The 25545-nt window shown below is 43.4% G+C and overlaps 3 protein-coding genes across 12 annotated transcripts in view; 1 reads left to right on the plus strand and 2 right to left on the minus strand.

Annotated features, from left to right (window-relative positions):
* Positions 1-593, minus strand: part of MBD5 (methyl-CpG binding domain protein 5) — a 150406-nt gene extending 149813 nt beyond the window's left edge. For all 6 annotated transcript variants that reach the window (XM_074910101.1, XM_074910097.1, XM_074910095.1 and 3 more), the window contains exon 1: positions 158-593. The gene's annotated coding sequence lies outside the window, so the exon portion shown is untranslated. The remainder of the gene's footprint in view (positions 1-157) is intronic.
* On the plus strand, positions 137-24143 carry ORC4 (origin recognition complex subunit 4). 4 transcript variants are annotated; one of them, XR_012633903.1, is made up of 15 exons: positions 843-958; positions 2444-2515; positions 4824-4900; positions 6599-6689; positions 9217-9292; positions 9690-9775; positions 11876-11924; positions 12429-12580; positions 14408-14581; positions 14913-14999; positions 19347-19455; positions 20146-20241; positions 20332-20399; positions 20791-21029; positions 24038-24143. XR_012633903.1 is itself a non-coding variant. In XM_074910107.1 (14 exons), the coding sequence occupies exons 2-14, from the start codon at positions 2444-2446 to the stop codon at positions 20977-20979; spliced, it is 1326 nt and encodes a 441-aa protein (XP_074766208.1). In that variant the 5' UTR covers positions 137-219; the 3' UTR covers positions 20980-21942. The 4 variants fall into 4 exon arrangements, 3 of the variants coding, with proteins under 3 accessions (XP_074766208.1, XP_074766206.1, XP_074766209.1); XM_074910107.1 differs by lacking the exons at positions 843-958; positions 24038-24143 and adding an exon at positions 137-219 and having other exon boundaries at positions 20791-21942; XM_074910105.1 differs by lacking the exon at positions 24038-24143 and having other exon boundaries at positions 20791-21942.
* ACVR2A (activin A receptor type 2A) overlaps positions 22094-25545 on the minus strand; it is a 69520-nt gene continuing 66068 nt past the window's right edge. For both annotated transcript variants that reach the window (XM_074910103.1, XM_074910104.1), the window contains one exon: positions 22094-25487. In XM_074910103.1, coding sequence (XP_074766204.1) covers positions 25293-25487 — 195 coding nt within the window. In that variant the 3' untranslated portion in view covers positions 22094-25292. The remainder of the gene's footprint in view (positions 25488-25545) is intronic.

Here is a 25545-nt window from a genome sequence, read left to right on the forward strand (position 1 = left end):
CGCCCGGCGCCCCCTCCCCGCCGCCCGCGGCCCAGCGCGGCCGAGCGCCGGGCCCCCCCTCCCGCTCCCTCCCTGAGGTAAACAAGCGGGCGGCCCCGCCGCCACCGCCGCTCCCCCCCCCTCCCCTTCTCCCGCCCCGCCGCCGCCCCGCACTCACCTCAGCGGCCCCCCGGCGCCCGGCCGGCCCCGGAGCGGCGCAGGCGGAGACGCACACAAAGGGTAATAAAGGGGGAGGAGGGGAGCGCGGGGGGTGGGGGCTGCCCAACTGCCTGCCGCTCCCCCGCCGAGGTGCCTCCCGCCGGGGCCGCCTCTCGGGTTCGCTCTCCCTCCGCCGACGGCCGCGGGAGGGGAGAAGGAGGAGGAGGAGGAGGAGGGAGGGAGAGGAGGAGGAGGAGGAGGAGGAGGACAGGGGAAGGGGGGGGGACGGGGGGGGGGGAGGAAGAAACTCCCCGGGCTCCTCCGGCGGGGCTGGGGGGTGGGGGGGGAGAAACTCGGGGCGCCTGGCAGCGGCCCCCCGCCCCCGCGCCGATACCAAGGGGAATGAGCGCCCTGTCCCTTTAACGGTATAAATAACGGGCCCCCCCGCCCCCCCCCGCGCTCCTCCTCATCATCAGCTGCTGCTGCTGCTCCGGCGGCTGGGGCTCCGGCGCTGCCGGGGAGGAAGAGGGGAGGCAGCCACTGCGCATGCGCCCCGGGGGAGCTCGGGAGGCCGCGGGGGGGGGAGAGGGAGGGACGTGCCTTCCCAGAGGGCTGTGCGCGCACCCGGAAGCAGACCCGCGCGCGGGGCGGAAGGAAGTGGCGGGGAAGGGCCGGGGCGGAAGTGGGGGGGGGAAGAGGAGGAAGGAGGAGGCGGCGGCCGCCGTGATCACGTGCGGGGGGCGGCGCGCGGGGGCTGCCGGGAGCGCGGCGCCTGGGCGGGAGCGGCGCGAGGGCGGCGGGTGTGCGGCCGCTGCCTCAGGTGAGGGGGGGGGAAGGGACGGACACGGGACAGGCCGCTCGGCCGCCGCCTCAGCCGGGCCACCCCGGTGCGGAGGGGGCGGCTGGGGAGGAAGCGCCTCTTCCTCTGCCCATCCACACCCCTTCCCCGGGCTCTGGCAGCGCCGCCGGCTCGGGGGGGCGGTTGGCGGGGGCTCGGTGTTTCCGCGCCGCCCCGCCGGCAGGTCTCTGGAGGCCGCTGCCTCGTCTGTGTGGGGGGGTGAGGCGGGAGCGACGCCTTGCCTCACGGGGTGCTCGGTGCTGCCGGGAGGAGGGAGAGGAGGGGAGGGGGAGTATCGATTGTGGTGGCTGTGGGCAGCGCTCGATGGCTGCGGTGCTCCGGTGGAACTTTCCGAGCCCCGGATAAAGAATTGGAACGGGCGTGCACCTCGTCCGGTAGCCTTGTTGCTGTCGCGCTCCAGTTTAATTAATTTAATGGCTTCAGTTCGGCTTCCCCACTTCGCGTTTGGGTGCCTTGCGCTCCTTTGCATCCGCTTCCGTAGCGACCTCTTTATTTGTGTACTTCTTTAGCAGCCTGCCTCGTCCTTTGTGGGCACGGCTGCTGTGCCAGGGAGCTGAAGGATGCTGGCCTTACAGCACCAGGAGCAAAACTGAGAGAAGAGAGATACGGCTGCGCTAAAAGAAGCGTAAATTATTGCGGAGCCACTCGTGGAAGCTTTTTGTTAACGCTGAGAAGAATTGTTTTTACCTCCTGCTGCTTATCTAGGGAGGCACTGTGGTCGCAAGTTATAAGCAGCACCAGTAGAAACGTGAGGATTGTTCGTTTAAAAACTTAATTGTTGTGACTTAACGTGTTACTGTGCGGCTGTAGCTTGTTCCAGCTGCAGAAACACAAGTACATTGTTTCAAACTACCTTAAAGGTTGAAGTGAACAGATACTCTCGGTGGTTTGTCAGAGGGGTACAAATGTCACTCGTTAGTACAACTTACCTGGAGTATCGGTTTGGTTGTTGCACAGTAACGTATATGAAGTGTGAAGGTGTGAGCTGAGCTGCTCCTGGCTCTGCGGGACCAGGTGGCGTGAGGCTGTGCTGTCTTGAGTGGAACTTGGCACGTCACTCACGGGCTTGTGAGTGGCCTCATTGCCCTTAAGAGCTTGCTAGAAAAACTTGAAGAAAGCTGGAGGAAAAACTTTCATATCATGAGGTAACTGTTTGAGTTGCATTGCAAAGCATCCTAAAGCAAATGCAGTGCAGAAGATGCATGTAAACATGGATTTCATCTAATCAGAAATTAATTAAAAATATTTCAGGCTTTTCTTTTTTACTGATAAGGTGAACCACTACATCTTTATCAGTTAAGATGCTCATTACAACTTGAGTTCTTACAAATGAGCAACTTTGTTGTGTGTGCTGTACTAAATTTAGTTTACTAACATCTGGGTACAGTGCATGTCTAAAAGGAATGTTATTTAGTATAACCTTTATATTCTTTTTCTTATTTAAAGATGAAAACTTCAGCAATGAGTAAACGTAAGTTGAAGGAGAGCAGTGGGGTGAGTGGAGAATGCATTTCACAGGTTAGTAACATCTTTTTTAGCAGACTTTGTTTATAACCTATGAAACCTTTCCATCCTCTGGTATCCCTGTCATTCTATAGCTTTTTTTCTAGACCAGTTAAAAGGGCACGTAGGGATACTTGATTTAAATTCTAGGACTACAAAAGGGTTTTGTATTTATGCTCTGTATTTCTTACAGCTTCTCACCTGGTGTTTGCTTGCTTCAAGTGTTATAGCGATGATCTGCTTTTTGGTGTCTTAATAAAAATGGTAAAGGATGGTCTTGCGCTTTTACAGCCATTTGTGGCCTCGGATTTGCATAAATCTATTTTTATCTAGTCACATTCTTTATCTTCCTGCTTGTAGGGTGAATCAGCGTCTAGGTGACTTTTTTTAACAGCCTGGGCTAGGCAGGATAGCAGCTGCCAAATCCATTTTCAGTTTTTATTTTAAGCTTTATTCTTCTGTTTTCTCAAAGTGGCTACTTCAAAACTGTGATTCATCTTGTAGTGAATTATCTCTGATTCAGTGATTTCTTATATTTTAATATCTTTCCTTCATTTACCTATAAAATCCCTCTATAGGAGGAAAACTTTTTTGCTTGTGAATGAACAATGGTGATTGTTCAGACAGATTATGCATTAAAGCAGAATAAATCTGGAAGTTAAATCGTTAACAAGTTAGTAGAAGAAAATGTAACTGAAAAGTCAAGTAGAAAAGTACAGCTCATTAAAAAAGAACTCCTTTTAAAGTGGAATTATTAGCAAAATAGATTTCTCTTGTTCCTCTATCCATTATTTAGACTTTCTGAGGAGTACTTCAAAAGATGCATCCACCTGTGTTTATTTTTAAACTAAAACCACTGAGAGCTGATGGTGATAATTCCATCATAAATTATAAATTAGCTAAGTGTTAGAAGAAGACCTATTTTCATGATACTAAAAGCCTGTTAGTGATGTACCCCAGGACAGTGACTGGTCAGCTAAACTAGGCATGAACGAGTAACTGCTACATTTGCAGTACAGTATTGCCTCAGTGGAGGTTTACCTGGGATAGAACACCATACTTTTCCCTGGTTTCTTAGGATTCAGGAGAAATGAAGAAGGACTCGGTTAACAGATGCAACTGAAAAATGTGGAGAAAAGTCATATGGGGAGGGGAGTAAAAGCCAACTTGAATTAAGAGAAGGGAAAAGCAGTGACACAGACGTGCACGGTAATGGTATAGCTAGTTTTTAGATCAAATGGACGTTCACTTAGACCAAAAGGCATGGTGCTCAAATGTGATTTTTAAAGGAAAATCACTTGATGGACAGTTTACGATTTAATTTCTGCAATTCTTAGACAATGAGCACTTAAATTGGACACCAAGCATCATAAAAGGGTGGAGTATGCAGGTGTTCTAGGAGGGGTTAAATGAGGGATGGGGAGAAGGTAGTAGTATAGAGTCCTGTAAATTCTTAATAATTGGGTTTGTCCACTTTGCGTGCTGCTGGTCAAGTGGTAGGAAGAAATCTGCTGTGGTGCTGCAGGTTGGTTGTTTGGGAATTGAAAATACAGTTTTAAATATCAGTTCTCAACGTGGAAGCTGGTAGTCAGTGCTGATGTATATCTTAAGATATCCAAAATAATAATTAAAATAGTTGTATCTACTATGCAGTTTGAAGGATTTCAGGACTTCATCTAAGAATCAAGCTGGATAGACTTCATTCTGTCCTTTGTAAGCAATAAATTAGCTTCAGTTTTGTACAACTTCCTGCCCCCCCCCTCCAAACTTTTAGGAACAAGGTATCTGAATTAAATCTTCAAAGAAATTACATTTGATAGTTTCTAATGTTAGCAGGTGGTAGGCTGCAACCTTGTTGTGGTGCAAAAAGTGTATTCACTGAGGATTTGGGGAAATCACTAAGTGGGTTAAGCTTTATTTAAGTCAGCTGGTAAATGTTTTCTTGCCTGTATTACACAAGAAGTCAGAACTATGAATTAGATGAGCTACTGACGTAATTTTGGTGACAAGTATAATATCCCTTCTGGGGGTGAAGGAAAGAAGCTGTAGCAGAAGGGACCAAAGATGTATATCACTATAATTGAACTGAATTTTCTCTTTTCTGCTACAAAAGTCTGTTAAATATTCTGCCTACTACAACTTCATTCTTACTTTCAAGACCCCTATATCATTGGTGACAATTAAAATTTACACGTTACAGAGTATTTGTAACACCACTGAAATGTGAATAGTTTACTATTATTTTACTGCAGTTGTTACATTATTGGTACATCCTGGCATTTGAAGCACCAAGCATTCTTTCTGTCTTGTGTTATATCTGTAGGTGCAAAAAATTTTACGTGAAAGATTCTGTCACCATTATGCTCCTGGAAAACTATTTGGGATGGACCATCAGTACAGGTGAGTGAGCCGATTCGAATACTAAGTAATTTCTATTTTTCTATTTTAACTGCAGCAGAAGGATAATCAGGTGAAGTCAGAATTTTTGCTACCTCTGTTTTTCTAAATTATACAAGCTTAAATGACTTGGTGCTACACTTCTAACAGTTGTTTGCCTCAGATTTGAAGAGGTTTTTATACAGCTGTTGTTTGTTGCTTTGCCAGGCTCTGAGTTTTAGATTTCTTGTCCTTGTTTCAGATCTGTAATTCCTGGAACACTTTTTCTGAGCCTGAAGGGAACTTTTACTGCATATTCTAAGGCTATGTTTAATGACCCGACCAAGCAAAAATTAAATTCTTGTGTTGTGAATCTTTATTTTTACTTCAGTTTTTCCCGTTTCCTGGTAAGCTGTGTTAAAAAGAAATCTTAAGCCTTGGATGCCAACATCATGTTTCTTGAAGTAGAGACCCATATTTAACACAAACCTACTTCTTGGGGTCATCCAGATGTGGAGGTTAAAGTTAGGAAGAAGGGACTTGTTGTCACAGTAGTACTATCCTAATACTAATCCTTTTACATGTGCAGGTCAGATTCTGAAAATAACAAATGTGTCTCTAAAGAACTTGTTTTGAACAGTCAGTTTTTCTAAGAGTAGCTTTATGCAAGTGGAATCACCTGATGTGAGCGTTAGTTTTCTTTCCATTAGAAGAAGGAAAGTAACATTTCTGTTATGAAAAAAGTGTAGGGCGATATATGTGCAGAGCCTAGACATGTTTACTGTTGTCAGAAAATGTATTTCTGTGGTGTTAGTGTTCTACAAAACAAGCCTCCCCTCTTTATATTGGAATTCCAAAAAAGAGTTTACAGTCTGTCTTCTACTTAATATGCTGCTGTTGGTGGGGTATACTGCAGATAAAACATGGTGAACTTCCCAGCTCTTATTTTTCTTTCCCAAGATGTGTCAGGGCTTGTGGCTATAGTTCTCTCTCAAATAGTGACCAGAACCACATGCATTTGCTACAGCTGTTTCGTGATGACTTGTCACTCCTTGAAAAGCAGTATTCAATTTTTTTTTTTTTTAAAAGGCATATTAAATGTATGCATTTGTAAACATCTGGGAATTGGAAGTGTTAGTAATGTTTAGAGGCACTTTAAATGTGGTACAAGGTGATAAGTCTGTCTGAAGATATTAGAATTGTTCTTTGTTCCTTCTTTTTGGTGGGAATAGAATATGAACTCGAAGTTCAGGATTGCTGTTAGAATTCACAAGCTTTGAGTGCCTACACTTAGCATATAATCAGTTTTATGAAAATTGTTAACATAAATCTATTTGACTAGATTATTAATTTTTACTGGTGTCAAGGTTTTCCTTCAATATGTTTGCCAGCCTTTTTCGTGAACTACAGTGGTATCACAGAGAGCAATCTTTTATTTTTTTTAAAGGAATAATTATTGAAGTCTGTCGTTTCATGAAGCAGAATTGTAGAACTTTATGAATTAGTGATACTCCTGACTTCTGTTTTAATATTTTAAAATGTTTTAAGAGAACTGATCACTCAGCCAGTATTACATGTTGCGTGCCCAGAGTGTTGGCTCAGAGAGCAAACTGAAATGTATCAAATTTTCTCTTTATCTTCTAAAGATTCTTTGACTTTTCCATAGTTTCAGTGAATGTTGTCTGGTTTGAAGTTTTTAACCTATTGCTGTTGTCAATACAGACATCTGCTGGAACTGCTGAAACGAACCACGGTTCATGGAGAAAGTAATTCTGCCCTCGTTATTGGACCCCGAGGATCGGGAAAGACTGCGGTATAAACATGTAGTAAAATTTTAAACGAGGTCAAATTAAGCATGAGGTAGATAAACTCACTGAAGTCCTGGGAGCTTTTGGAGCTAAAGTTTCGTCTCTGCCTGTTTTTAAAGAGATAATTGCTAATTGTTGACATATAATTTAAAAATGGTCCAGGACTTCTTGTGAGTTAATTCGGTCGCATAACAGTATAAAGAAGTCAGTTTCCTAACCATCTTCTGAAATTTTTCAAATGCTGAGTTCCTAGTGAGTTTGTAACATAGAATAGAATGTGCAGCTGACAAAAACCACCTACCTGTCCATCCTCACCGTGACTTGCAGGAGTATGCATCTGTTTGGAATTCTTTGTGTGTCTTCACCGGGTTTCATGACACGCTACAGATACCCAAAACATGTAAAATGGAAATAATTTTATCAGAACAAGTGGCATTTGCTGTTCGGTGATCTGACTGCATCGTAGATTCTGCCTTCTTCTAGTGTCTCTCCTATTACAACTCTGTAGCGGCTCTTGCCCCAGAGTTCATCTTTGCAATGAAAAACACCTTTTGCTTACTCTTTGAAGGTTAACTTGCTATTTCTATCGGGCCTCCGCTCTAAAAATGACTGAAAAGGCATCCCAAAACTGTAAAAGTAGACTCTAGGGTGGATTTCTACATAGCTGTTTATAGGTAGAGAACGGTGAGGTATCTTAATCCCGTTTTAAACATATCAGAGATTATTTTCACCTAAATCGCCAGGAGTAGCTCTACTTTACAACTGCAGGTTTTGTATGTTAAAGCAACTCTTGTTAGTTGAGGCGTGTGAAGGGATGATGTCTAAATTAAAGTGTTATATACCTTAATATTATGCAAACCACCTACATCTTTTACGTTTACCCGAGTATGTGATAAATAGGTTGGCTGTTACTGCAAAAAGTAGTCAGGATTAATAAATTACAAAAATTACTTCGGCAGTCTTCCTAAGTGCTAAAGAAGTGGCCTTCAGGCTTTTAAATTGAGATTAATAGAAAAAACTTAATAGATGGTAAACATACCCACGATACGGCCGACACCAATCACTTTGCCACTTTGTTGACAGCTTTCTTGTTTCACATTCCAAAACCATTTGCTGTTGTTAATTTCTTCTTTACCCCCAATGCTTCAGAAGAAGGATAATTGCCAAAATACTGTGGTGTGGTGGGGGAAGAGTTGATAAACCAGTGAGTGACATATAAGGGTTCCACCACTTGTGTACTTCCAGCCAGTCTCTAACAGGAGTTTAATTTTCCTTTATTAGATTTACAGGTTTGTAAGGAACCAACAAGCACTGTGATAGTGCAGAAAACAAGTTTTAGATTTTCTTGTATTTAAGGTAAAACTGAGATTGTTTGTTTGATAAGGGGTTAGCCCAAGTGTGTGACATCTGCTTATTGGGTATAGACTTGAGAAACCAAGGGAATATGCTTTTTTTGTTCCAAGTATCCATATAGTAAGTGCTACACCTGTAGTAGGAGTCTAACCATATCTACTTGTAAATACAGTATCAATAGAAAAGTATAGATGAGCTCAGTACTACAAGCAAACTGGAATAAATGTGAACATTTTTTTAAAAAAACCCAACAGAACAATCCCCCGAACACCGTGTTGCCCCCCCATCACTAAAACTCAAACTATTTTTCTTATTGAAGTTTAAATTATCTTCCAAACCTTTTACATAAGGATAGCGAAGATGAAAATTTGTGATTCTTCCTGCCAGAATATAAGCAAGCAAATCACCTATGCAGAATGAATGATTTTCTTATTCTATATCAAACGAAAGATTTGAGTTCTTTAAAAAGCCTGCTGGAGACAAAAAATTGTATGTGTTACATACAATTATATAGGTATATATGTATGTATACATACACAGATGGGAGCTGTGAGCTCTCAGGGGAGGAAGGAAAAGCAAAGTAGCAGCAAGTGGATGGAAAGTTAACATTTCATCTGTTTATATGTATTTTAATACAAGTTCCTTATGACTTTTACCAAGAACAAGTTCCTGATGGACTGTAAATTTGGGGCCCCTAAATTTTATAAGCAGTAATTGATGCAATTATGTGCATTTTAATTTTGTCTCATGCTTCTTAACTTCAAGAGGAAAAGAATAAGCATAGTGTTTTTAAGGATTTAATGCAAATATCTTTATTCTACAGCAATGAAGTTGAATATTATATTAACTTAAGACAAATTCTCTCACATCTCAACCTCGTAAAGCTTTTTTTTTGTTAAGGGAAAAGCCCTAGATATTATCCCCCAAAATGAATGACTAAAATACTGGGGTTATTTTTAAGTTTCTTTCCTTATTAATTCAGCAGAATGAAGAAATGTAGTTGCTATAGTCATGACAGTGAATGTGGAGTTGTCATTTTAGTATTTTAGTCTGGAAAATACTCCAACATTGTTACCTAATGACACTGCACATACCGTTTCCTGTCTGATAATACCTATTTGTACACTTACTGTTAATACATTAATCTTCTTATACAGAAATTACATGTTTTTTTCCTAGTTATTAAATCGGGTTTTAAAAGAGCTCAGAAAAATGAAACAAGTTAGAGAGAACCTCTTGGAAGTTCATCTGAATGGCAAGTAATACAGCACTATTCAAATGTTATATTTAGTTGCTCTGTATTGTATGTCCTGAACAAAACTTTTGGTTTCAGCAATTGTAATCCAGCCTCAATTATGGGGACTTCTGTCCGTGAGCTCCAAAAATGTCTTTCTTGGTATCTCTCTGTAGAGAGAACTTTTGTTATTTTAATTTTCAAAATGTTAAAAATCAGTTCAGTTGTGACCAGATCGTTTTAAGTAACTTTTTATTACATATGGAAAATTACTGTCTAGTTTTACTTTATAAAAAGGCATAGCTTCGTAAGGCTGGAAATGGAGAGGAGCTTCTGGATAAGTTTCTAGTAGCTGTAGAGATGACCTGGAGGGGAGTAGAACTTCGTTGTTCATGAAAAATCTCTTTTTTTTCCCCAGGGCTTCTGCAGACTAATGATAAAGTGGCCCTGAAAGAGATCACCAGGCAGCTGCAGCTGGAAAACGTGGTTGGGGATAAAGTTTTTGTAAGTATCAACTTTATTATACTCTTTGCTTATCACCCTCAAAAATCCTTGCCTAGAAAACGAGCTAATGCAGCTACTTGAGATTGAAGGCGCTTTGAGAGTTTAGTAGCAAAATTGCGATGGGCTGGCTCACTCTTCTCAAAGCTTTCTCTTATTTTAAAATATTTAATAATTGATGTAGTGAACTGTGGCAGCGTTTACCTGTGAGGCCCCTGCTTTACAAACACTTCAAGCGTGCCAGCGAATACTTGTGTTCTGCACGAGTGCTGAATGATATGTTTTGCTAGTCAAGCAATATTAACGCATTTGAGGTTTTTTTCAAAAAACATCAGCTTTGACTTAGAGAGGAGGAAGAATGGGAAAGCTCTCTTCACATTAATTCCAAGCCTCTAAATGGAAGAAACATTAAGCGTTCCAAAGGGACTGTGTTCAGAGGGGTATTTTGGAAACATTGGCTTTAATGTTTCAAGACCCAAGAGCAAGGGAGTTGCCCAGCCAAAAAGCAGTATCTGTAGTATATTTGCAGCTTGTTCTAGTTCATAGGGAAATTGATCCAGGCTTCCAAGAACTCTCATTTTGCATGGAATTTCTGTTGAAATACTTGCTTCTATTGACCTTTTCTAAAAGATAAGAAACTCTGTTTACATTAGTACTGAAGTCAGTCATGAAGAGAATAACTGCAGTGCTTTTGATGAACTTTCACTCATTTGAGTGTGAAATAACTTGGTGGTAGGAGCTTGACTGGTCGTTGTCTGTTGCTTGATGAGTGATCTGGAGGGGCCACCTGCTGCAGAGGGTGCTCCTGAGCACCGGCTCCTCCTTTGCTCCCAGGTGTGGCCTCAGAGATGGGCAGCATTTACGGAGTTGGGAGTTCTGTGTCATACTGATCCAGGTGGCTAAAGCACAATTAGGAGAGGGGAGGAAGGTGTAATCTCCGCAGATGAGGTTTATTTCTGTCAGTTGCATCTGGAAAGCTGAAGAGATGTTACTACTTTGGTTAAGAGAGACCAGAGAACTAGGTTAGAGGCAGTGTGGAATACAAGATGAAGTGTAGCTTGTTGTTATTAGGCCTTATTATCTTTTGGAAATGCTTGCTGCTTAGGCTGTGCTTTGCTCTCTTACTTATCCCAAATAATTTTAGATAGAGAGAGTGGAAAACCCTTTCTGGTGGTGAGCTAAAATTTCCCCAAATACAGCTGCAGTAATAAAAGGAAATAGCAAAGTATTTAATTTCAGCTTCGCTGTTTGACTGAGTTGTCTTTTCAACAGAGAACTAGAACAACTTCTCAAGGTCCACAGTTCCACTTCCAAAAACGCTGGAGGCAAAACTGGACTTAAATATGCTTAATTCCTTTATAATTTTCCCCGTTAAGTTATTGTGGAGGACTACTTTAAACTCTTAGCCATCTAATCCTGTTGGTTGCACACAGAAGCATAGGGATTTGCAGGAATGTCCTTACTTCTCTCCACAGAAACTTTTCCTTTCTTAGCTTCTGCAACTTGCATTCAGAGAGTAAATTGGCTTTTCTGCCTTCTTTGATAGGGCTTGTGGTCTTCAGTTACAGTTATTTCCCATCTCACAACTCGTGTGCCTCAGAGTGGGAACGTCTGTGTGACTGAAGCAGGGTGGTTGTAGTGATTGGTTGTTTTCTGTCCTGAGTGTTTGACACTTTCATCTGTCTAATCAGTCTGCCAATTAAAAAACTGCACACTGATCACTCTCAGCACAACACGTTAGGTGGCAGTTTTTGCCTGTGTGTAGATGGAATATGAGTATGTGAGGAAAGAGAAAGCTACTTGTAAATTTAGCTTAGTGTAGGCATTCTTCTGATCTCTAATTTTTGCTCGTCTGAGGCAGTTAGTTTGGGGCTTTCAAACTGGAAAAAAGGGGAGCAGTGTAGTGAACGATCAGTTTTCTTGTCCTGCAGAGGTTATGGCTGTACAACGTGAAGTAACTATAAATTTTCAAATGTGCACTGGTTTTGAAAGCAGAATTTTAGAAGGAGATGGCCTTCATTACATGCCTGACCTTGATGTAGTGACACAGTTCCCAGAATGACGCTGAAAATCTTTTGTGAAGCTTTTTTCTTCTCTGTGTAGGGCAGTTTTGCTGAAAATCTTGCGTTCCTTCTTGAAGCTTTAAGGAAAGGTAAGTGCTAGTAGCCACTGTTCTGCAGCTGTGGGTGTATTTGTCACTTGACTGAAAAGTTAGCATATATGTGGGTTTTTTTCATCTACTTTGTACGAGTGGTATGAAGATATCTAGCCCAAGAGTGTGTCGTGGGTACAAAATAAAGCAAAAAATATTTAATACTGAACAAACATCTGCCTAACGTAACTGATGCTGTAAAGGCTTGCATGTGATGGCCAGCTATAAAAGGCAGATTCCTTTATCCAGTTTGAAGCTATTAAAAATAGTGGGTTTTTAAAAAAATTTGCCACAGAAGTCTGTCTTCCCTTGCAACCAGAAATGATGCTTGGCAGAACACTACAGAACCTCAGCTATTTTTCAGTGTATTTTTCTTGTGACTGTTGTAGCAGTGCAAAGCTAAAAGAAAATACGTGAATTGTTAAAACCAGAATTTGTGAAAGCTGTAGAGATGGAAGTCTGATGGTGAAGTTCCTGTACTAACTTTTAAAATTGCCGTCTCAGGAGATCGAAGTAGCAGCTGTCCAGTTTTGTTTGTCCTGGATGAATTTGACTTGTTTGTTCATCACAAGAACCAGACGCTGCTCTACAACCTCTTTGATATATCCCAGTCAGCGCAGACTCCAGTAACAGTTCTTGGACTTACATGTAGACAGGTAAGAAACCGTGCGTCCTCATTCAAAGGTTTTTAGTTGTTTTAAAGAGATTTTTGTCTTGGCTGGAATGTTTTTTCCTCTGCTGGGACTTTAATTTACTAAAAGACTCTCCTCAATTATCCATTTTTCTGACTTTTGAATTGGGAAGGGGGGTGGTAGAGTGGATTTAAAAAAAAAATAAAAATTTGTGCTGAGAGCAAACTTAGATGACCAAAGAACTGCAAAGCCTTCAATTTTCCTGCTAATGGAGCAGGTTTACGTTTGAAGGAGGCACAGGGCTGCTGCCCTGTCTTGCCACAGAAGAGCTGTATTTATCCATGTGGCTGTGGTTCCCCCTTTGGAGAGGCTCCTGGTGGTAAGAATAGTCTTGTATTAACCTCTGGTGTTTAAATCCTTGTGATGAGAACAAGGCTTTTTTAAAGTTTTTAAGGAAACACTTCGGTAGGACACTTCTTCTCTAACATTAGCATGTTCAGAAAGGGTTTAGGATGCCTGTTAACCTGGCTGGGATTTTTTTCAGTGGCGTAGGGAAGTGTGGACAGATTATGCTCTGAAGTAATCACTCTGTAACACTATAGAAGCCGATGCTTTTATGAAAGTAACTTTATAAAAGTAATAAAAGTATAAAGTATAAAATTTTTACTGTTTTTGTCAATAAACTGGATTGGTGGTGAGGATAGCCAGGTTATGACAAGAAAAAGATTTTAGTTAATCTTTCATCAAAACCTGAATCTGAGGTTGATTGGGTTTAGCTGGGCAAATTTCTGGAAGTGAATAGTTGATAGTGGATGTAGTCAATTACAATTATTTTTAAAAAAAATTTTTTTTTTAAGCCTTGTTCCTGTTCATCTCCCATTATTTACATCCCATAGTGCTCTGCTTTTGTATTTAATTCAGGTGGAGTCCTCAGAGGCTGTACCTGGCTGTGGTGATTACTGCTGTTTTTAAATCACTGGTCTCTGTTGAGTGTGGCTTCTAAATCAAAAGGGGTCTTTATATTCTGCACTGCTGGCTCTCTATTTACTCTTACCGCTCTCTTTTTGATGAGGAATTTCAGTATTCTTAAAGCTTTTTTTTTTTTCTGCAAGTAAAACCCCCCAAACCAACGCACAGCAAACCCTTAAAAACTAAACAAGCCCACCCCAAATTCCTAAAAAGGGAGCGTGATCATGCAGCCCCGGTACAGGCTGGGGGAACAGGCCTGGGTTTCTCTGCAGGGATGAGGCCCCCGGCGTGTGTCTGATGTCAGCCCATCGCTCTGTGTTCTGAGAAAAGAGCTTTTCTCTAGTCTCTCCAACAACAACTTGATGGCAGACTTGCTTAGTTCTGTGTGGCAATCTTTAAAGAGAAATATTGGCTCTTAAGTAGTTGTGTGGTTTTTTTTGTTTTTTTTTTAAGCTGGATTCTTCCAGTCTGACAAAAGGCATGTGAACTGACAGCTGCCAACCTACGTATCTGCTAAATAGACAACTTGTCTAGAGCCATGATAGGCTGAAGCATCTTGAATGCAGACTTAAGTAACTGAAATATTTACATAATCTATGGAGAAATTTTGCTGGGTATCCTAGCAACTAATTATCCTGTATGATGTAGTGCGTCACATGATCGGGGTAAATGGCTAGCTGTTAAGCATTTCAAGGCATCATAATTAGTCAATTATCATAATTAGTAGAGGTCTTCTTAGAACACTTTAAACCTGAGAATTTAATAATTCGATTTTTTTTTTCAACACCTTTTTGTTTGGTGTTTTGTAGTTTTTACTGAGGCAAAGAATGAACTAAATGCATCTGCTTTTCTTAATTATTATTTTTACTGTTTTTTAACAAGGATATCCTGGAGCTCTTGGAGAAGAGAGTAAAATCAAGGTTCTCTCACCGACAGATATATTTGTTGAATTCCTTTGATTTTAAACAATACATTAGGATATTCAAGGAACAGCTTTCTCTTCCTGCTGAATTTCCTGATGAGTCTTTTGCACAAAGATGGAATGACAACGTTCAGGTATTTAAAGCTCTTTTATGTTTGATTTTAGTAAAACTTCTAACGTAAGACTGGTTTGTAAGTGTAAAGCCTTTACCTAAGATTAGCATTGCCTTTCACTGTTTGAGTTTGATATGGACTAAATCATGATAGAGAATATTTGCTTATTGAAGTCTGGAGATAAAACTAGAAATGCCACAAAAAAGACCAGCAAGTTAAGGTTAGACATGAAGAATTGTATTGTCAAGCGTTAAGCCGAGCTCTTTCTGAAAGTTAGCTAACATTTTTTTCGGGTGAGCGTGAAACGATGTGCTGAGATGATTAAAATATCACTTAAATTTTTATTTTTTAGCGTCTCCCAGAGGATAAAACTGTGCAAGACATGCTGCAGAACCTTTTTCATCACACTAAAGATCTGCGCTCACTTCATTTGCTGTTGGTATGTGTTTCAATATGTATATATCATCTTCTTGATTTACAGTAGTCAGTAAACTTGCAGTTTTCAAGGCAGTTATCTGAGCTGTGCTTGAAACATCTTTTTACTCAGTGGGCTTTTGACAGTGCTGGTTTCTCACATGCTTTATCAGTCCATGCTTTGTTAATGAATTTGAGTAGTTCCAGTTTGGGTAGCAGTTACAGGATGTACCGTTGAATTAAAGTGGTGGTGGGCTCTTGGTATTTAAAATAACTTTTGCTGAGTTCTTTCCATTTATAAAGCAAAACTGTAGGCAAAATACTCTCACAGTATATTTTCTTTTCTGAGATTGTTTTTGGTTGCTGGTGAATCCTGAAAACGGCTTGTGCTGAGACCTCCTTTTTCTACCCTTAAGTTGTTGCAGCCATATATTTTCCTCCATTCCTCCTCTGTCACTAAATCTGTTGCTATACAAACCTGCTTCTCTTCGGCCATGTCTGTCATCTTCAAAGATCAATAAATTCTGTGCCATTTTTTTACTATGGTTTCTTACTGTATTCCTGCATCACCTCAGGCTCTCTGCTTTGTGCTCCTCCTGACCCTGTTGGGTTTGTCTGTGCTCCTGGCCTGTTCCTTGAGCTGCTCTTGAGTAACTCTCTGTGTAGGCATGTGTACTTTCTGACATAAAAGCACACGGTGCTGCGTTTGGAGTAACTGTCACTTAGAGCTAAAATATTTGTTGTTGTTATCCCTCTTTCACTCTTCTCCTTCCTGCACTGTTGCTCTCGCTACGATGCTCCTGAGCCCGGATCACTTGTGTTTGTGGATCAGTTGCTCCTGGATCCCTCTTCAGCAGGAGCGTCCCTGTGTATCAACAATCTTGTTACGCAGAGGAAAGGCTTTGGTTTTCTTTTTATCAATTCCAATTTCTTCTTAGGCAGAGTACCAGATAAAATCACTTTATGAACCGTGTGTTGAGGCACCACTTTTCTCCAGAGCTGGTTTCCTGTGTGGAGCAGCTCAGGTAGCCCAGTCCTGAATTTGGCTGTTACTGGAAATGGGATCTTAAATCTCTTAAATTTTGAGGTGCTGGAAGCTTGAGGCTACTAATCCCTAGAAATACTGAAACAGGAGTTAGTTCAGCTCTGCCAAATGACCACGTTAGCTGGCATCAGGGGCCTGAGGAAGCCTTCAGAATCTGACTCGGTAGCCTCAGCCTCTCCCCGTTACTCAGGGCAGAGGGGAATGGGAACGTTGGGCTGCTGCCTCCCTGGGAGCTGAGGGAAGGCTTCCGTGCCCAGTGAGGAGGAGGAGGAAATGCTGACAGTGAACTTCCTCCTGTCATTACAAGCTGAAGCTTAATGTGTGGTCACGCTCTCTTGGAGGGTTGGGTTTTTTGTTTTATTTTTTAATCTGCCCCCCTCATTTCTGTTTCTTAACAGTTAATACAAACGCAGTAACATTCATTACAGAAGATAAGTAACACTTACTTAACCGTCTTAGAGTATCTGTGAGCTTCTGTCAGTGTGCAAAGCCCACAAAACCTACCTGCTCATCTTGTGTTGTGCAAATATTCAGATTTTAACCTCTGGCTCCGTGGTGGGGCTGTTCTTGAACCCTTCAGTGCTGACAGCTTTTCCCAGTGCTCCTTCTACTGCTGCTCTGACAGCGAGATTATAGCCTTTCTGTGCTAGTTCTGAAACCCAGAGCACCATCAGAGTCTTCTCTCTGGTAGCCCTCTGTCTCCTTGAGTTTGGTACGAGATTACGGATTATTTCTAGTTTAGGGGCACCCACTTCTGTCTCGGTGGCTTGAAGGAATGCCAGCAAAAGAGCTGCTGGCTGAGGAGCCTCCCTTTGAGCTCCAAGGTGTGTCAGAGCCGAGGCTGAAGTTCCTAATTGTTTTCTTCAGCATGTTCTGAACTTTAGAAAGGGGCTTTTTCACTCCGAAGTCACCTTGCTTATAAAAGTATCTAATACAGATTCTACCCCTTCTGTAATTCTTACGTATTAGCTGAAGTGTGGATTAATTGCCCAGCAGGATGAATTTGTCTTTAATTTTGAAAACCTGAGGGAGTCTGCCCCTTGAGCTGGGGAGAAGCTTCGTTCTGGGCACTGTGGTGAGAACTGGAGCTACTCTTGCTAATTACCCACTTTTTGGTGGTGAGGCCTTGTTTTCAGTGCCCAGCTACTTTTAAATTACATGTAATGCTCCTCACCACTTGCCCTGTCGGAAGAACACAGGGTTCTTGTGGTTTTTCAGTGCCTGTTTCACATTGCTGTACCCTAAACAGTATCGTGCAAAACCTTGAAAGAGTTGAACAGGCTTTTTAGTGGAGTAGAATGACTTACTTGTTATGTAAATTGAACTAGATAGCTCATAACTGAGCTGGTAGAATCTAGCTTTGCTTTTGGTAAATGCTGTTTCACCACAGTTTCTCTGGGGTGGGTGACTTTACCCCCTCAGGTGCTTGTCCAGCTCTGCAGGTGCTGAGGCAGAGGATGCTGCGGGCTCAGGCTCTGCGTGGTGGTTACCTGTTCCTTTTTCCTCCACTTCTTTCCATTTTGCACATCCATTAGTGACTTGGGCCTGTCATTGCTTCACCCTCCCTTTCTTCCCTGTCCAAATTCCCTTTGCAAAGGCAAGTACAAAGTACACAACCTCATTTTGTAACTCTAGAAGGCTGTATGATGGCACAGCTTTTCCAGGCTGTTACCTGGACATCTAGGAGAGAAAAGGGACTGGAAAAGGCTGGTGGTAGGAGAGCATTGGATGTTCTTGGTGAAAAAACCTCCATTGAGCAGATGAAATGAACAGGTTTTCATTGCACAGACGAAAGTAGGAGGTAGACACTAAATGCCTTTTTTTTTTTTCTGTTGATGAGTATTAAACTACAAAGTATTTGCAAGACAGATACTTCAGGTGCAGGTGTAGGTCACTGCTGCCCTGTAATGGCTCATGGGTCACTGACACTTTTGGAACGGTGGTGTCAGAAGAGGCCAGTGAACTCCCTACTTAGCAACTCGCAGAATCATCTGGGTTGGAAAAGCCCCTGAAGCTCCTCCAGCCCAGCCATGACCCTCCCCCTGACCGTTCCCAACTCCCCCAGATCCCTCAGCGCTGGCTCAGCCCGACTCTTCAACCCCTCCAGGGATCCCGGGGACTCCCCCCTGCCCTGGGCAGCCCATTCCAAGGCCCAACAGCCCCTTCTGCACAGAAATCCTTCCTCAGAGCCAGCCTGACCCTGCCCTGGGCAGCTTGAGGCCATTCCCTCGGGGCCTGGCGCTGGGGCCTTGGCTCCAGAGACTCATCCCCCCTCTCTGCCCCCTCCTGGCAGGGAGTTGCCGAGGGCCAGGAGGTCTCCCCTCAGCCTCCTCTGCTCCAGACTGAACCCCCCCAGTTCCCCCAGCCGCTCCCCAGCAGACCTGTGCTCCAGACCCTGCCCCAGCTCCGTTGCCCTTCTCTGGCCACGCTCGAGTCATTCAATGGCCTTTTTGGGGTGAGGGGCCCAACACTGAACCCACTCAGCGAGGGGCGGCCTCCCCAGTGCCGAGCCCAGGGCTCAGATCCCTTCCCTGTCCCTGCTGGCCACGCCAGTGCTGACACAAGCCAGGATGCCGTTGCCCTCCTTGGCCCCCTGGGCACACTCTGGCTCATTCTCACCCCCCCCAGTCCCTCTCTGACCGGCAGCTCTCCAGCCACTCCTCCCCCAGCCTGTAGCCCTGCTGGGGGTTGTTGTGGCCCAAGGGCAGCCCCCGGCATTTGCCCTCAGTGAAACTCCCCCAGTTGGGCTCAGCCCATGGCTCCAGCCTGTCCAGGTCTCTCTGCAGAGCATCCCTGCCCTCGAGCAGATCAATGCTTAACGTTTGTTCAAGCTTCACTTTCTGTGAAGATTTAAAGCTTTGAATTACAACCAGGTGAGACTTCAGCAAAGGTTGCGACAGGGCAGCTCCTCTCCTGCAGACTGCGAGCTGCCCTCAGACACCCCCTCAGGGCTGTGTGGGCACTGTAGCTCTGTGTACAGAGGTGTGTTTAAAACAGCTGCAAGTCATTCTTCCAGCAATCACTGAAATATGCTAATCCACTGAAATTAATATAAATATCTTAATGATGTGTTTATCTCTTCTAGTGAGGAGGCTTGAAAGTTTTAAGCCTGGAAAACCTTCCTGGCAAAATGAGGTTGTAGCTACCAGCTATTGACAAGGTTTTCCGTGTGGGCCTACTGTGTGTTGGGTTTGTTCATTGATGTTTCCAGTGGGTGATTCCAGGGGAAATGTGTTCTTCTGCCTTCCCTCCCCAAGCAGAAAGGACGTCTGGTAATTAGTAATGAAATGGGAAAAAAAAAAAAAAAGTCTTCTGCTTTATTTTTAGATGCTGGCTGTGAGTAATGTTACCGTGCATCACCCGCTTATCACTGCCTTGGATCTTCAGGAGGCAAACAGGCAGCACAGAACGGACTCGAGAGCCAATATTGTACATGGTAAAGCTCAGCTCCATCCCCAGATGTTCCTTAGGAGCACGGAATGTGTCCAATCCCTTCCTGAAATTTTCCTGGTGCTGGAGACAGTGTAGAGGGCCGTGTCCCCCCCTTGGGAGGAGCCCCGGGGGGATTCTTCCACGCTGGAGTTTTCTCTGATAAGCGATTTGGAACCTGTGCAAACAGGGAGAAGAAAGAAACTGCTCCTGTTGATGATACTCAGTGTGAGTATCCTTACAGGAGGAACTGCTTCCCTGGGCAGGAAGAGCTGACTGAGCCCCGGGCTGATTTATGGCTCCCACATTTCTCAGAGTCTCCTCAGGCCCAGGGACTGTCACTTCTGTAGCTCTGAGTAGTGAACAACGTCCCCCCGCTCGCTCCATGAAGCAGCACAGAGTGTCTTGGTGCTGCTGAAAATCCCCCATCCTGCTGTACAATTGGCTCCTCTTTATACTGGAATGTCTTGCTTTTTGATGGAAGCAGCCCATTTCCTAACACTCCTGCTTCAAATATCAAACATTTGCTTCTCTAGCCCCTCCAATTCTGAAATTTTCTCTTACGTTATGAAGATCAATAACACAATTACGTGAGGCCTACAGTGTGTAAAAATAGAGAAATAAAAATAGTATGTGAGCTGCTTGCCTTCCTGATATGCTGGAGAGAAGTATTTAGAGCTCTTGTCTTTCCCTCTAGGTTTGTCTGTCCTGGAAATCTGCCTAATTATAGCTATGAAACACTTGAACGATGTTTATGAAGGAGAACCGTTTAACTTCCAGATGGTTTACAACGGTGAGAGAAATACACCAACTTTACAAACCCTCAATTTTTTTACTTTCCCTGAACATTTTTTTTTTTTTCCCCCCCCTATTCCCGTTACAGAATTCCAGAAGTTCATACAAAGGAAGGCACATTCTATGTACAACTTTGAAAAGCCAGTTGTCATGAAGGTGAGTCTGAAATGTTATTTTCTTAATTGTAAAGTATTTAGATGTTCTGTTTTTTTGGTTTTTTCTGTTTTTTTTTTCCAGTAGTCACGTGCAGCCCTAGAACCAAGGCTGAAAGCTGAATCAAAACCCAGTATTTTGGTTTTGAAGCAGATGGCTGCTGGGGCCCTGTTGCGGGACAGAGTCATTCCCAGTCGGTTGCGCATGTGCTGGATTTTAAATGTTTTTTTTTTTATTAAGAAAAGCGTTGGTAAAATAGAGCTGGCATTTAGTATCTGTCTGCCTTTGACAGGTTTCTGTCAAAACAGCATCTTGGGTCATTCAAAATGAGCAACACAGCCTGGAGTGATGTGATATTCCTCTTTCTAAATAATTTTTTTCTTTAATTTTTAAGGCGTTTGAACACTTAATACAACTGGAATTAGTAAAACCGATCGAACGACCGTCTGTCCGTGCCCAGAGGGAGTATCTCCTCATGAATCTGCTCCTGGACAACAACCAGATCATGGACGCTCTGCAGGCCTATCCCAACTGCCCCACGGACGTGAAGCAGTGGGCAGCCTCCTCGCTCAGCTGGCTCTGACCTGCGGCCATCGCTTCTGCGCTCCCGGCCACGCGGCCTTTTTCCTCCAGGTTAATAAATTTTTGGAAGCAGCTTGTCTGGCTGATGGGCGGGGAACGTTGGGTTTTAAGGAGAGCTCTAGTGCTGTCATCATCTCGCAGCCACTGTCAGTAACTGCTGTGGTAGCTGGGTGCTGGAGCACAAATCCCTCTAACGCAGTTCAAAGCTTGTACTTCACATATTTTATCCTTCCCAAATTTTACTTGATGAAGAAAATTTCCTTAATTAAACCTTTAATCACAACTAGCTTCAGCAGGGAAGGAGGAGGGGTGAGGCAGACACCCCTCAAGGCAGTGTGTCAGAACTATGCTCAGTTTTGGGGTGAGTTAGGGTTGGTCTGGTCCTGTGATGTGAAGAGGTTATGTTTCATGGAGCCGGAGGGTTGATGGCTTCCTCTGTCCTGAGCAAAGTTGCCTCACTCTTCCCTTAAAGCCCTGATTAGGTGATTTTTCTTTAGGAGCCCTGAGTGTCAGAACACTGAGGAAATTTCATCTCCTGCTTGGCCCCTGGGCCCCTGCAGAGCCCTTGTTTTCAGGCAAAGGTGTGTTTATTTGGGGAAAGTGATACTTCCCCAGCCTGTCAGAGCTCTGGGCTGGAAGGAACCACCTTCAACCCTCCCATCTAACAGAAATAAGGTGAGACTCTGCTCTACAGCAGACTCACAGCTCTAGCTTCACTCCTGCATCCCTTCTGCAAAACCAAACTGCAGCAGTTTTGGAAAAAAAACCACCACTTTGAACAGAATAATGGTTCCATCATCTGTGTCACATCCATGTTTTTAGAAAGGAGAAAAGTGCCAGGTTTTGAATTTCAGATGAAGGACAAGAGCTCATCACCTCCTTGGGGGTTAAAAACCCCAGCACTGAGCAGTAACCCTGTGCCAGAGGAGAGTGTTCCACCAGAAACGCTGGAGTTGATGCAGCTTCTGCCTTTACTTCCCAACCAGATTTGAACTGGAAGGTCTGTTTCTTTTTTCTTGGGTTCTTTTACCACAAAACTTACCCTGCAGCCAGAGAATTGCTGCCACACATCTCTTCTCCCACCCTGTTACACTTTGAAAAAAGGGATATGCAACTCAGAGTAGTCACATTTTTTATTTTAACTTTCTTGGGGAATAGGGGAGAAAGAGTATACATTTTTTATTTGTACAATATTTAACAATCACTTTATTGAGGGCAAGGGGGTTGGTTTGTTTTCTAGTACTTGCAGAAAAACAGCAAGTACCCTTTGACAGTAGTACAACAACCTGTGCCCAAAACACTGACAGATACAAAGAGTAAAGGTAAAATAATTGCTTACCAAAATCTTGAGAGGTAACGAATAGTATATGGACTGAAACAGCATTAAAAAAATAAAAGAAAAAAAAAAAGTACTGCTGGTTGAGTATCTGAGGTAAATGATGTTCCATCAAGGATGCTACTTGAATCATTTTGCCCATGGATGCAGAGTGCAGCTTTCTGCATTTTGTACCAAGTGTTCCTAATGCTTTTTGTTTTTTAAAAAAAAGCTTAAAAAATAGAAGCTGGAAAAAGAGCAAAGTGGTGACCCGATTTCTTCTGTCAACTGCTACTAGGAAGAGGAGAGGGTTAGTACTGTCTGGTTACAGCTTAGGGTGCACACCACCAGTTGGTACTTGATGTTTTAAGACCTTGCCTAGAAGAAGGGGGACAGGGGGGACTTTTACCCCCACTTCAACAACGTGTGGAGCTACAGCGCCACCCAGGAAAGGCCTCACCCTCAGGGGCCGGGCCCAGGCCAGGGGCGACACTGGAAGGGACGCTGGGTGCTGCCTGCTGGGAAAAAAACAGCAAAATCTTTCCCCCCTGCATCGCTCTGGCCCAATCCTGCCCAGTGGTGCCAGCTCAGGCGGCTTGGGGCCCAGCACCTTTCACACTCTGGAAGGGAAACACAGCCCAGGGAGAAGCACTGAACCACCCCACCCCTGAGGACATGAATTTCACCAATTAAAAAGCATTCACACTGCGAACGTCCTTTTCAGTGACATAAATTAGGTTGTTATAAAGCAGAAAAACTAAGAGTGGTACAATATTTAAATAACTGGAGCTACCCCCAGGTGGCTTTAAAATACAGAGAGATTCTTGGTTTCACCGAGGCCAGGCCAGGCACCATTTGCGAGGCCCCAAACACCACTGAAATTTAAGTTTATTTACACATTTTATACATGACCAATTTTTGCATCAGATCTTGAGTAACTCCTTAGGAACCCGACTGTATTTACACCAGTTTTGCTAGGGAAGGGGTTACAACTCCTGAAGCACGCATGGATTGGTGTTTTGTTCAGAACTCGGCAGCGACGTGTGCGTAAAGTCACATCCCTGGGTTTAAAAACAGAAGCCAAATGAAAGCGTCACATCAAAATTACAGCCACAAACTCCAGTTCTTCCACTACAGCCCCTCGCTGCCAGCCCTTCCCTCCCCGCCCCGGCAAGAACACGCTGCCCTCCGTCTGGTTCTCCATGAGGTCTCTCACTGTTCCCAGAGATGGAGGAGTTGGTTTACGTGTAAAACCACGAGTATCTTGTGGCCGTCCAGAGCAGTTTTGGAGGTAACGTTCACAGCGAGGCCCTGACTGCACCAGGAAAAGCTTCTTCTGAGAGAGACACTGAACAGATGGTGGAAAAACAGAGAAAACAACAGTAGACGCAGCACGCTCCTGGCGGTTCTGTACTGGAGAGGTTTGGAAAATTTGGGTCTGGGGGAAGGGATCAGCAAATGAACACACTGGAACTACTTCTGAGAAGCACTTTGGCACCTACCTACCAGTCACTTGTAGCAGGAGTCTAAGGCATGACTCCCTAAACTCAGACAGAATGTTGTGAAAGCAGTTTCAAAATGGTTTTCCTCTTTTTTTTTTTTTTTTTGTGAGTCTGGGCTATGGGCATTGGTATTCGTTACCTCTGAACAGTCCTTGCATATTTTCAAAGTTGTAAGCGTAACTAAATTATCCCTGAAATTTGTCATCTGAAATCTGTGGCTAGAATTTTTCGTTCTGTTCTAGGAGGAACCTGCGTGGCGCAGCCATTAAGGAGGACTCTGACAGGATGGCACCAAGCTTTAAGTCGAGGGAAGTTGCAGATCTCCAAGCAGAGAGCAAGGAATTGGGGGTAACTGAGCTTCCTGAGGTGATCCTGAAACAGTGATACAGAACCCACTGCATCATCCTGTTTAGTGAAACAGAGAACACGCTAGGCAGACCTGGTCACAAACATAAATAGGAAAAAAAAGACTTCTTTCAAAAAAAGAACAAGAATTCAGAGCTTTCCAGTGTCACAGCTCACAGAAAAATTTAAAAAAAAGTCATGCTTAAAGTTCTCAAATATTCCTCAGACACAGCAAACCTAAATAGTATTCAGTTAAATAAATGTATGAGATATTCTGGAAAATGGAGGAAAGAGAAAAGCTTTAAACTAAAACAGGAAGGAAAATTTTGTTTCAATAAACAGCACTTTTTTTTTTTTTTTCTTACACAACAAGCTAGTACAAGAAAAGGCTAAAAACACTGCTTTAGGAATGGCCATTTACTGTTGGCATGAAGCGTAGCTTACCCTTTTTAAATAACACAGTGAATTTGAAATACATCATTTACAAAACATGGATCGATTTATTATTCCAATTTCATTAGTGTTGTCAATCTCATAATTTAGCGAGGTGGAACTGAGGTATACCTTGTTGAGGGAGGTTAAGTAATACTTGGAAGCCTCTTTACTATATCCCACTTGATTACTTTTGTTTATGTACACTGAACAGCAGCACACTAAACATTCACAAGCTGTGTCATATTGGCATTACAATAGTCATTTTTATAAACAACAGCAAATGCAATAAAAACAAGTTACCCTTTTTTTTTTTTTTAAATCTGAAATGAAATGTTTTGATTTAAAAAAAATAACAGTAGTTCATTTAAGGAATTAGTCTCTTCTGACAGGTATTAAGAAATCTGATGTCAGTTTTTAAAACGCTCGATTAGCCGGTACAGGTCCGTATTCTTCATGTAAAAGTTCCTTAACAGCACGTTACCGTTTCTCAGTCCTTCGGGTGGAAGCAGGGAATGCAAAAAGTCTCACAGATCCATGGTGGGGAGGAGGAAGGGGAGGAAGAAAGGAAAAAATAACCAACCAACCAAACCACCCCTCTTGGTGTCGTTCCGCAGAGACTTACCGCTCCTCCTTCCCCCCAGAACCCAGCGACGCCGCGGCCGCGGGAGCAGCTCCAGTGCAGAGTCCTGGCGGTCAGCGCCGTGACCAGTGCAACTATCATAGACTGGATTCTTTGGGAGGAAAGTCAACGTTTGTCACCATTGTGACCACAGTCACGATATCCTCTGTCGTGATAATGTTAGTGAGTTTTTGCATCTGAATAATCCGTTCTTCTACGCAGCCCGCGGACAGCCTGGCCTCCGCGTCGTGATCCCAGCACTCCTCGATGGTTTCGCAGAGCATCGCCATTCCCTGCCGGCACCAAGCCAAGGGAGAAAGAAGGGGCACAGAGTCAGCGGCAAGCGTGGCC

The sequence above is a fragment of the Athene noctua genome, chromosome 7, assembly GCF_965140245.1.
Source record: "Athene noctua chromosome 7, bAthNoc1.hap1.1, whole genome shotgun sequence".
Taxonomy (NCBI): Eukaryota; Metazoa; Chordata; class Aves; order Strigiformes; family Strigidae; genus Athene; species Athene noctua.